This window comes from Physella acuta, unplaced genomic scaffold (genome assembly GCF_028476545.2).
Source record: "Physella acuta isolate Inbredline_101_S28 unplaced genomic scaffold, ASM2847654v3 ptg000181l, whole genome shotgun sequence".
Classification (NCBI taxonomy): Eukaryota; Metazoa; Mollusca; class Gastropoda; family Physidae; genus Physella; species Physella acuta.
In genome coordinates, this window is record NW_026731700.1 from 145189 (window position 1) to 158586 (window position 13398).

General features: G+C 39.5%; 2 protein-coding genes across 2 annotated transcripts; both read right to left on the reverse strand.

The window, feature by feature from the left end:
- Positions 1-3292: 3292 nt before the first annotated feature.
- Positions 3293-6298, reverse strand: LOC131936574 (sigma intracellular receptor 2-like). The gene is made up of 4 exons (XM_059293624.1): positions 6128-6298; positions 4643-4784; positions 3977-4295; positions 3293-3798 (listed from the first exon to the last, which is right to left on the reverse strand). Exons 1-3 carry the CDS (start codon positions 6236-6238, stop codon positions 3991-3993), a joined length of 558 nt encoding a protein of 185 aa, XP_059149607.1. The 5' UTR covers positions 6239-6298; the 3' UTR covers positions 3293-3798; positions 3977-3990.
- Positions 6299-7941: 1643 nt separating this feature from the next.
- Positions 7942-12975, reverse strand: LOC131936595 (uncharacterized). Its single transcript, XM_059293652.1, has 5 exons — positions 12823-12975; positions 11921-12042; positions 10315-10415; positions 8860-9037; positions 7942-8092 (listed from the first exon to the last, which is right to left on the reverse strand). Exons 1-4 carry the CDS (start codon positions 12863-12865, stop codon positions 8878-8880), a joined length of 426 nt encoding a protein of 141 aa, XP_059149635.1. The 5' UTR covers positions 12866-12975; the 3' UTR covers positions 7942-8092; positions 8860-8877.
- Between the last annotated feature and the right edge of the window lie 423 nt (positions 12976-13398).

A 13398-nucleotide genomic window follows, 5' to 3' on the forward strand; every position in this document is an offset into this window, starting at 1 on the left:
ATGTGGGCTACAACATGATGTGGGCTACAACAAGATGTGGGCTACAACAAGATGTGGGCTACAACAAGATGTGGGCTACATTATGTTGGCTACAAGATGTGGGCTACAACAAGATGTGGGCTACAATAAAATGTGGGCTACAACAAGATGTGGGCTACAACAAGATGTGGGCTACAACAAGATGTGGGCTACAACAAGATGTGGGCTACAAGATGTGGGCTACAACATGTGGGCTACAACATGTGGGCTACAAGATGTGGGCTACAACAAGATGTGGGCTACAAGATGTGGGCTACAACAAAGCCACAGAAAATGTATGACCACGAACTCAAGCTACAGGCTACATATGTGATCTGGCCCTTGAGAAAGTTGTTAAACACTAGAAAAGACAAACACAAAAATATCCTAGGTCTTAATGGTGGATGAAATAATTGATTACACTCGCTAGTTAAATCTGTGACCCCGAGTCTCTAGCCCACGGGCGCCAACAATTCGCTGATGCCCACCCCCTCCCCTCAACTACCGTATTCTCTGAAAGACGAGCTCTAAAACAATAAATACCCGCGCACCTACCTCTGCCAGGGGCGGATACCGTAATTGGAGGATAAATAAATGGCGTGTCGGTGGGACGGGAAGACGTTGGGGGGAGTGAGGGGTGGGGGTGATGGGCAGACGAACAATTCTAACATGGTGTTTGAATCAGACTCGTGGATAACAACTTCTTCTGCGGATTTTGTTTTGGATACGTGGACATTTTTACGTAATAGAGGGCGATTTAATGGGGGTTTCGGTGGAGGGGGGGGGGGGGGTAGGGTGTGATTAGCTCGTGTAACTTCTTTTATTTTCTTATGAGGAGAATCGATCGAGTAATTTTGTTTCGAGTTGAGTGGGGCTATTGGGGAGAGGACCTAGCAGATACGCTGTAGGACATGTCCTATTTGAGTGGGACATTGTGGCTTAGGGCCATTAGGACAAGGAAGTAGGACATGTCCTATTTGTGTTGGACATTTAGGCGCAGGGCTATTAGGACGAGGACCTAGAAGACAACGCTGTATGACATGTCCTATTTGAGTGGGACATAGAGGCGTATGGCTATTAGGCTGATGACTAGGACTAGGACTAGGCTCTAGGACAACGTAGTGGACACCTTTAGCTGTCCGTACTGTTCCAGCACTGGTATTGTTGTTTCGCGGCTTTAGGTTAACTCTACTGCAACTTTACTTAAAGGAACATCGACATGTTGTGTTTACAGTCCATCTAAGTTTACCAGGATTCCAGCAAATTTGGGGGTGGGGGTCGAGATTTCCTTCAGCTCCCTACATTTTACCATTTATTTTTGTTTGTGACCTTCTCCTAGATAGACTTGACATTTCAGGGGGGGGGTAATTTTTTTTAGTAATATGATAAATGGGTTCTTAATAAATGATGTCATGTAGGGTCATTAATAAAAGACGAAGGCTAGATCTTTTTAAGCCAATGTGTACACTTTCGTACGATACATATTGCCATAACCACGCCCCCCCCCCCGATATATTGTCTGCATCTTTTAAAAGACTTTTTATGTTTTTATTGTTATGTCCTACCCCAAACACCTTATTGACTGTGGAATATAAATTACGTTAATTTGCTAATAAAAAAATAACTAAAAAACAATACTCTCAATATTTAATATTCAGAAATATTAGCAGCTTTCAATATGGATCTAATGATATAAAAATGCCTAGATACAATGTAGTCCATAGTTTACTTAATGCTAATAGAAAGGTCAGATTTAATAAGTTTTTAAAACTGATTTAGAATATTTTTTTTTAAATCACGAATACAACATACAACTTTTCATTTGTTATTGTTCAATAATTTTCAATAGCTCATTAATTAAATAGTAACTTACAATTTTTTGAATACATTCTACGTTTTGGAATTGAAGAATGCTGGGTGTGTTTTTTTTTAGGCATACTGATATGCAGAGTGTAACTCGCAATACCAGAGAAATAGTTCAGTTCTAAGGTAACTTCATATTTTGCTTAAATTATAAAACAGACGACATTGTCATGTGTAATGCTTCTAACAATATACATGACTCATCGGTCTCTTCGAGATAGTCGTGGAGCGATATTGATACAGTAAAGAAACAAATATTTAGAATTTTGTTGTTACAAATTATTTTGTGAGCTGTTTTTCAACGAACGCGATATCTTTGATCACAAAAATAAAAGACATTTTTTTTGTTCCTCTTTATAACTCAAGGGAGACAACTGCGTAAATTCAACACTGCAGTAAAAATCTTCAGTTGTTTCCCTTTATCTATGTGGCTCTCCAAGCTCAGAATAAATACATTTCTGAGCAATCCACACAACCAGTGTACACATTCACTAGGTCCATTAGGCTAAGTTAACTTGATAGGCAACATTCACTTAATGGGCCAAAACGCTACATTAACTTGATTGGCCACGGGGCCACATTCGCTCAAATAATAGGCCATCACCAAGTCACGTTAACTTGATCGGTCACACAGCCATAGGTGTTGTAGCCCACAAAAAGAATTTTTTCTAGTTTATTGCCATTTGGCCGCAGCTGTAAATTGCTGGCAGCAAATCATCCAGTTGGCCAGATCAATTAAACTAAATACATGTCAAAATCTAGAGATGTCACTATATAATGATCTGCTAAAGCAATGTAATAAAAATCTGTCCTTTATAACACCATCACACACTCAACAACTATAACTACATACCAAACATTTAAAAAAAGAAATAAGCATTCAATTTATTATAAAACTAAATATTTAATAAAAAGTTTGAGTAGTCATTAAGGAACAAAACAAAAAACATTTGTAAACATTGTATAAGAAACTGTATAAGTTTCATATAAAACAATGCTAATTAATGGAAGTCTGATGTTTCAACCTTTGATGAAAGGTAAAAAATATTAATTACCTCAGGGATGTTTAATTAAATTAATGAAACCAAAACAAGTGATATATAGATTTATACTGAGGTTCAGATGTACTTTCATAATTCAGCAAGCTAAATCTGAGGAATGAGCAAGTTATAAATATCATTAAAAATATATTGTAAAGCTCATAAAATGTTTAAATATTTTAAGTAAAACTATATACCCCACTTTGTTAAGTACAATAATTAAACTGCATAACATTAGTTTATGTGGTTAAAAAGCATACTGACTGAATGGATGGCAGTTACAAAAAGGAAACATTTCTTATATATCCACATTAGGGAGCACAAAATAATAAACACAGTAGACACATTGTTCACTTCGTCAATACTCAGGTAAAAATAATCTAAGTTCCCTGTACTGAACTCAGATGTTAATGGTTTAAAATCCAATTATTATTTGAAGGTTGCTATGGAATCAATACATACAGAAAGTCATCACACAATTAGGTCTCTCAAATTTAAGGGGAATAAACTACTATGACACTGGAATCAACAGAGACCGATGAAAAACATGGATTAAATAAACACAAGGACAAGAACAGGAACAATCACTGAAGAATAATATATTCAACCAGACAGCTGGTTTAAACAAAGAATATTTCTATATAACATTAACGTACATTAATTGTTTTTAATGACCCACTCAGGTTAAATGACAGTAATTAGTGATATTAAAAAATATTTTTAATCTAAATAACCACTAAAATGTATTAAAACATTGTAAAACTCTCTACTGAAAAAGAATGATTGTAAAAAGGGATTTAAATACTGCTCACATCAAAACTAAATGAAAACTCAGTGGCAAAAATTTTTTAACTTCCCAATTTAAACCATGACAGTACAAGACAACAGTGTTTCTTCCAGACTTTTTTCTCCGGGGGGGGGGGGGGGGGGCGGACACTGTTAAAAGTATATATTTTCTATATAAATTATATAAATTTCATTTCGTTCGGGGGGGGGGGGGTAGAATTTTTTCAGGGGGTCAAAGCCCCCCGAAGAGATGCCTGGAAGAAACTCTGCAAGACAATAAAACTTATTTAACTTTCTTCTTCTGCGCCTGCTGTGTCTTCTGTTGTTGCTGTGTCTTGTGTTGCTGCTGTGGTGTTGTCTGGTAGACCGAGCTGAAGAGGGTGTCCAGCAGCAGTAAGATGGGGATGAAGAAGTACGGACTGTAAAAGGACAACAGAGTTAAGCGCTCCTTCATGTTCCTTGGCCCAGCAAACTTCTCCTTGGAGAAATCGTAGAACAGGACGTGAGCGATGATGGGGATGAGGGTGGTCACTACGTGTGACCCGTACACCACGCACGGCCAGCGCAACCATTTGCACTGCTTGGCACCTGGTAATACAAAAACAATACTTTAATATCACTACAAAAGTGTTTAAAGTAATTCAAGATACAATTCACTGTATAATAAACATTAATATTTAAGTTCATTTCTCTCAAAGTTACATTTTACAACTAATATGTTCTCTAGCTAGGGCGTTGTTGAGGACTTGTTATACCAATACATACACATAGCATGAACCATAAAATACAATACTTAACATTAATCATTATCCTCATTCTCAATTAGTAAACATATTTAAAATGAACCCAACTATTTAATGGTTAGAGTTAAATTTTCCTCTTCTACAAGCGAAACACACTGCAGAAAAAAAAACTTAAGTAAAAAAACTTCCAACCTTTGAAGAATCCATAGGATGCCACAAAGAAGAAGAAGAACTGAAAGAGCTCACAGAATATGAGAGACTGGTACCAGATGGGCGGGGCCATCATCATGGGATCCCTGTACTCGCGGCAGTACCATTCTCTCAAGGCTACCAACTGAAACAGCCGTTATCACATATTACTTCATTTTTTGGTAGGATTTTCTCTAACTGAGTACAATAGTTAATTTCTGTTGTTTCACATGCAGTTTTGTTTTCCTATTGGATTGTGATTCTAATGAAAAATTGTACATACTTAAGTAAAACATTGAATCATAAAATGAACGTACAACAAAGTTTTGCATCAATGTATGTTTGCTCACACAAAAAAATTTGACCTGTGACCTTCATTAAAACAGAATTTACTTATGTTTTTTTTTAAACTATTAGTAAACATGTGCTTAATCTTACCCAATAAGTAATAAAATTTGACAATTAATTTTAATTACTGTTGTAAAGTGAGATAAACAGCTTAATAAACACGTGTTTTCTTGAGGGGGTGTGACCCAGGTGTGGCGCATCGCATTGTTGTAATTTGTAGCTTTTTATTTCTGTGTTTTATGACTATATTTGTTCACAATCAGCATGCTATGCTTTTAAAATTGATAAAGGGTAAGTATACCAAGTTACAAAACCTGAAATCTAACTAATAATTCATACTTTCAGTTTAAAAAAATAATAAAACGATCATCTATTTTGAGGTGTGACATAAAAAACAGTCAAAAACCTAGCCAAATGATTGGATTCTTGCGCTGCACACATTTTCCCGCGCCTCGTGTTCACCAAAAAAGATTATAATAAAATCGCATTATTATTTGTACGGACCATATCTCATACCGCCCATAAATTATTACCAGTTAACTGTAATATGTGTTAAATTAGTACTTTAAAGTTTATGAGGAACATAAGCTGGTTTACAAGGACAAGCAATATTTCAGAGTTATATGATTTAAAATACAAGAATACATAGAGCTATTTTCACTTACGCGCCGCTTGCGAGACAAACAAAGAAATTAGGTCAAAAGTACAACTGGGAATTCTTAAATAACAGACTGAAATAGAAACGGATAGTTCCGTTTTCTAAAAATTAACTATGGCATCGTAATCAATAGTTTTATCACTCTACCGTTTAGTGAAAGCATAAGTGGTTGCCATTTTAGTAAGCGCATGAGCCGTGAGATGCCACGACAATGGCAAACCCGGAAGCGTTGAATCGAACGGCCTACGCCTAAGTACTTTCTTAAAGTCAAAGTATACTCACACAACAATCACAACTCACTACTTTTTTCACTCAACAACACTATAGAAAAATAGACTCTAGTCTAGCACTAAATCAAATACTAATAGGGAAATAGGCACTAGATAGTCGAGATCTGGATCTAGATCTAGGAAATAGGCTAGGCCTACACTTAGTACTTAGAATCTAATTAGATATGTTAGAAATCAAGAAATCTATACTACCTGTTGAGGAAAAAACTGTGAAGGAATCAACGCCTGAAAATCTACTAACAGTGCAATAGGAATATGCGTTAAAAAGTAAACAAAAAATAAAATATCAAGAATTCTGGCCATTTTTAAAGTATCAGTTTTCTTGGTATAGAGTTTAGAATTGTAGTCCTTCGTTTCACTCTCCTGTTAGCAAAGTTTTCAAACTTATTTCTTACTTTCTGGTTTTACTTCGACTAATATTAGGAACTTAATTAGACATTTCATAATTAAATTGATTAAAATAATTAATGTAAAAGGATCTATACTCTACTGTTTATTTTTTTAAAAATATATGCTCATATTGGGCATGAATCAATGACTTTAACTTAGGGGTGCAGATTAAATTCTGTGACAATATTTAGGACATTTTTTTAGAGTAATGACGCCAAGATAGGGAAAAGGTCGGAAAGATCCCTTCCAACTTTCCAAGCAGTGTTTCTTTCAGACCCTTTTCTCCCTTGGGGCACTTTCGATTCTCGGAGGGGGCTGGCTAAAATTTCCCGGGGGGAGGGGGGTAGTTGACGCTTTTCCGTCCGGTGAAGAAAATTAATTTGATTTGCGTGTACTGCTGGCATAAAAAATACCTCTACACAGTCAGTTCAAACAAACCAGCTACTATAGTTGACATCATCGTTTTCTGATCAGACTTCGTTTCTCTAGCGTTCTTTTAAAATTCTCTTTATAGATTGACAAAACGTTTATTTCTACTACCATTTTAATGAGTATCACCGAGTTAACTTACTGTTCTAGAAAACAAAACAACATTTCATAAAATCTATCCCGAGTAATTAAAATGTACTCAACAATATCTCGCTTCTTAACTGTATGACGACCCGTTTAGTGTTTTCCTTGGTGCGTACATAACATGTGGCCAGAGGCTTAAGGCCTAGACTAAATATCATAACATTCATCAAGAGAAGCTTCACCCAGCCATCAGATCCACCGCCCCACCCACGTCCAATTTATCAAATTAGAAAGATATGGTCAGATATTCGAAATTATGTAATAGACTTTATTCACCCCTAACAAAACAATGGTGTGTCTTTTCAAATAAATAACTAATTAGTTTTAGAAATAAAAGAATTTTTATGCACAGAAGGACATCTACACGAAACTTGCTAACTACGCTAAACATTATTATTTACTACATACTTGGATATTATCTCACAGAAACGGTGTAGTTAGGTGTGTGTGTGTGTGTGTGTTGTTGGTGACGAATGTGACACCAGCTGATAAGGTTGCAGTATCACGTGATATGTCTCATCAGCCATGTTTGCTACTGAGTTAGTTAAGCTGCCAAGTATTTGTGTGGAGGTTTGAACCCTACATCACACAGAACCAGGCCTTACACGTTCCCTAGAGCAGAGTTTCTTCCAGGCATCTCTTCGGGGGAGGGGGGGGGGGCTTAGCCCCCCCGAAAAAAATTTACCGCCCCCCGAACGAAATGAAATTTATATAATTTATATAGAAAATATATACTTTTAACAGTGTCCGCCCCTCCCCCCCCCCCCCCCCCCCGAAGAAAGTCTACCGCCCCCCCCCCCCCCCCCCCCAAAAAATTTCTAGTGCCCCCTGGAGAAAAAAGTCTGGAAGAAACACTGCCCTAGAGGAGCGCCGTTCGCCAGAATTTATCATCAGCACACTGTAACTCGCTTCACAAAGTCGTCATACAATCATAATAAACTGACCCAACAACCATGAGCAATCTACACTTTTAAATTATAATAGCAGAACCTATCACTGGTAGAATAAAGTAAACAAAGAATATACATGTATAACACCCTGGTATTTATTTTGTTTTAATTAATTTGATGGGTAAAATGCATTAACAAACTCCTCTTGGCTAAGATGGCTGTGAAAGGCGTTTAAAATATCCTCACAGTGGACTTAAAGTTTATGCACTCTCATATCTCGACATGTAGTGAGGCCCATACAAATCTGATTTAATCGGAGGAAAAAAAATGTTGTAAAGTTAGAAACATGTATCTCCTAAATTAAACAACGTGTATCTATGATATAGTTAATTAAACCTAACCAGTACTTAAGCTAAACCTTTCAGTAGTAATCTAACAATGCAATATGCTTATAAATGTAGATATTCGGCCACTCTTCGAAATGAACACTAAAGTTAAGGTTGGAAGTGCATGTTAATAGTAAAACAGCTGTTTATGGTAGCATTACCAAACATTGGATTTACAAATTACATGTCCACCAACCTCACGAAATTACATGACCACCAATTACATGACCACCAATTACATGACCTCCAACATCATGAAATTACACCACAATCACAACTATGAAAGTGAACTATAGTTTAACACTCTGCTTTCAATTTTTACATACGTTCTTATTTCCTTTCATCCATTTACACAACTTACACAATTATATAACAAGGTAGGTTAATCACAAAACGTACACATATAGTATGATAGATTATTCATTTAACCTACACATATAGTATGGCAGATTAATAATAAAACGTACACATATAGTATGGCAGAGTAATCACAAAACTTACAAATATAGTATGGCAGATTAATCACAAAACTTACGCTACACATAGCATGATAGATTAATCACAAAACTTACACATATAGTATGATAGATTATTCACTTAACCTACACGCATTTAATCTTTTGATCACTACATCCACTGACCAACAGTGGACTCATCAAAACAAGGGACGCGACCACCCGCTTACTAGTAAGTGAGTAAAACATCAGTAGAGTTTCCTGACAGTTTCGTTCATAAAGTTGGCCACCTCGATGTCGATGCGCTGGTAGGTCAGGAGCAGGGCGAACAGGGCGGTGACTGTAGGGCCCCATGTCCTCATTTGGTCCGGGGTCCCGGAGATATCGCGGAGCATTGACCTCGTGATCCTGTGACGTCATTTCAAGAGTTTAATTTTTAAACGGGTGGGAGTGAAATTAGATCAACCGTAAACTTTGATGTAGGGGAAGAGGAAAGTAGGCCAGCCAATGAAATCATGGAGAAGTACAGTAGAAGATGAGGCAAGTGCTGCCGGGTTTACATGGGCGTAAATAAAGAAAGCTGCCCAAAACCGAGTCCGGTGGAGAGGTGTGGCTGTAGCCCTTTGCTCCCCAGGAGAGGTGTGGCTATAGCCCTTTGCTCCCCAGGTGAGGTGTGGTTGCAGCCCTTTGCTCCCCAGGAGAGGTGTGGCTGTAGCCCTTTGCTCCCCAGGAGAGGTGTGTCTGTAGCCCTTTGCTCCCCAGGTGAGGTGTGGTTGCAGCCCTTTGCTCCCCAGGAGAGGTGTGTCTGTAGCCCTTTGCTCCCCAGGTGAGGTGTGGTTGCAGCCCTTTGATCCCCAGGGGAGGAGTGACTGCAGCCCTTTGCTCCCCAGGGGAGGTGTGACTGCAGTCCTTTGCTCCCCATGAGAGGTGTGGCTGTAGCCCTTTGATCCCCAGGGGAGGAGTGACTGCAGCCCTTTGCTCCCCAGGGGAGGTGTGACTGCAGTCCTTTGCTCCCCATGAGAGGTGTGGCTGTAGCCCTTTGCTCCCCAGGGGAGGAGTGACTGCAGCCCTTTGCCCCCCCCCCAGGAGAGGTGTGGCTGTAGCCCTTGATCCCCAGGGGAGGAGTTACTGCAGCCCTTTGCCCCCCCCCCAGGAGAGGTGTGGCTGTAGCCCTTTGCTCCCCAGGGGCCACAAAGAAATAAGTCGTACAAGGTATTGGGAAATACAGAGCGGTTATACGGAGAGGTAGAGGGTGAGATTTATAACAGGAAGTTTCGAACTTGTTGCGCTTGAGTCCACCCAGCTTTAATTGATACCTGACTATGGTCTGTATGTGGTGTCTGAATCCACCCAGCTCAAATGGGTACCTGGCTACGGTCCGTATGTAGAGCTTGCGTCTACCCAGCTCTAATTGATACCTGACTATAGTCCGTATGTCGTGTTTGAATTCACCCAGCTCTAATAGGTACCAGACACCCTTTTCCACTATTACTGGTAACGAAGCCGAGTCAGAGGAGAGTCAATGGGATGTGCATTTTACCGCCTTCATATGCAACGGTCAAATATATAGATGCACCCTACTCCATCTGCCCCAAAGACCGCCAGCTAAAAAAAACAACAACAAAGCAACAAAAAAAAAAAACCACTCGTAAAAAAGTGTGTCCTGCGTGGTTTCGAACACGTACCTTGAGACGTATCTGGTGATGACAGTCGGGATGAGCGCTGTAGCCAGCCCGTCAAATATCAGCGAATCAAACATCGTGCTCATGGTGATGTTTCCATGGCGCTGGTCAAAGGTCGTAGGTCATGTTATGGTATTGGTAAGGTGTATGTCGTGGATAGAATATCAGTGTAGGATAAATACATCATAGGCACGCCAGGTAAGGGCAAACACACCATAGGACGCATCAGTGGCGTAGCAAGGCATAGGGGCCCAAGGCAAATAGGGGCCCTTTTTCGAAAGTTTGAGGGGGGGGGGGGGTGCAAAATCGAAAGTCTGTGGGGAGGATGCAAATCGAAAGTCAGAGGGGGGGGGTGCAAATCGAAAGTCTGAGGGGGGGGGGTGTGCAAAATCGAAAGTTTTTCCCCGGTCGCCGGGAAGGGTCGCTACGCCTCTGAGGGGCCCACTAACCCTTTTTGCATAGGGGCCCAAAAATCCTAGCTACGCCACTGGGACGCATGCATGTATGTGTCAGTAGGCTCTCACAAGACTATAGCCAAGGTACGTGTAATATTTGAGCTATGCAGAGTGTAGGTGAAGTATACAGAGGGTATTTGAGCTATACAGAGTGTAATATTTAAGCTATACAGAGTGTAATATTTAAGCTATACAGAGTGTAATATTTGAGAGGGTAGGTGAAGCTTACAATGGGTGTTTGAGCTATACAGAGTGTAATATTTGAGCTATACAGAGGGTAGGTGAAGCATACAGAGGGTAGTTGAGCTATACAGGGGGTAGTTGAGCTATACATAGGGTAGTTGAGCTGTACAGAGGGTAGTTGAGCTATACAGAGGGTAGTTGAGCTATACAGAGGGTAGTTGAGCTATACAGAGGGTAGTTGAGCTATACATAGGGTAGTTGAGCTATACAGAGGGTATTAGAGCTATACAGAGTGTAATATTTGAGCTATACAGAGGGTAGGTGAAGCATACAGAGGATATTTCAGCTATACAGAGTGTAATATTTGAGCTATAAATAGGGTAGTTGAGCTATACAGAGGGTAGTTGAGTTATATATAGAGTAGTTGAGATATACAGATATTACTGTCGGGCGGTATTGAACACACACACTCACAATAATACTCACATTCTACCCCCCCCCCCCCACACACACACTCACTCTACCCACACACACCTCCCACTCTACCCACACATACACACTCACACTGTACCCCCAGACACACTCACATCTACCCCCACACACTCCCACTCTACCCACACATACACACTCACACTGTACCCCCAGACACACTCACATCTACCCCCACACACTCACATCTACCCCCACACACTCACACTCTACCCACACATACACACTCACACTGTACCCCCAGACACACTCACATCTACCCCCACACACTCCCACTCTACCCACACATACACACTCACACTGTACCCCCAGACACACTCACATCTACCCCCACACACTCACATCTACCCCCACACACTCACACTCTACCCACACACACTCCCACTCTACCCACACATACACTCACACTGTACCCCCAGACACACTCACACTCTACCCCCACACACTCACACTCTACCCCCACACACTCACACTGTACCTACACTTCTAAAGCCCCTGTATGCGGCATGCAGTAGGATGTACCCAGCAGAAATCACACCCATCACCTCAACCGTTTCATTGGACACATTGCCTTTCAGCGCCTCGGCTACGGCAAACGACAGACCTGCAAAAACAGGATATGGACAACTGAATTTTGCATGGGAAACTGAATTTAGCTTGGAAAACTGAATTTAGCGTGGATAACTGAATTTAGCGTGGAAAACTAAATTTAGCGTGGAAAACTGAATTTAGCGTGGAAAACTGAATTTAGCGTGGAAAACTGAATTTAGCGTGGAAAACTGAATTTAGCGTGGAAAACTGAATTTAGCGTGCAACTGATGACATGGGAAACTGAATTTAGCGTGGAATTGACGAGGACACGGAAATCATACCAGATATACCAGCGATTGGAAAATTTACTGCAGAATGGGATAGATATGTACGGAGGGCAGGGAAATATATAAATTTAGTATAGCTAGAGATTGATAGATCTGCAATAGTGATATATATATATATATATATATATATATATACATATATATATATATCAATATATATATATATCAATATATATATATACATATATATATATATATATATACATATATATATATATATATATATATATATATATATATATATATATATATATATATATATATATATATATATACATTAGAAAGTGATTGGTGGGATTGCAATGGTGACAGGAAACCATACTGTTGCACAAATGTTCGATATAAGTTACAAACATTTAATACTGAAATTCATATACAGGGTCACAAACTGTAGTTAACTCTAGATACATCTACATCTAGCCTAGATCTAGATTCTATATCTGATTTAAAATCTAAATCTATTGATCTATTCTAGCATAGTAGTAAGAGTTCGATCTCGATCGTACCAATAACGCGAACATTCACGTTGTCACTGAAAGGGTCCGTCATGTTTGCAGACGTGTTGCAGGACTGAGCGACCTGGTGCCGACGCTCTGTGAGGTGCCAGTTCTGGGGCTCTAAAAAACTCGCCACTGAGTACAAGGTCTAGGCTTCCATGTTTCTTCTGTCCCGCGTCAAAACGCGTTCATTGCTGGCATCGAATTGTGCGGTTCTGGGTTTTCCCGATAAGCCGTCCGTATTTTGATGCGTACGCTAGCTTGGTACGTAAACTACAAGTATAAAAGTAGGCTAATCGCTTAAACTTTATCCTGATCTAATACCCAACACAGATTTTGTTATGCAACATTCCAATTTTTTTTAGTATCGGGCTGGATCATAAAATGTACAACAGACGAATACAAATATGACATTTTTTAAAAGTTGGTCGATGTGGACTTCGGAGATGACACAGCATTATTATGCCAAAGCTGGCAACAAATGCAAAACAAAAATGTCTAGCATTGTAAGTTTCACGACAACTTTGAAATGAAAATAAGCGTAAAATATTCAGAACAAACTTAACACCGAGGCTGTTGAGATAG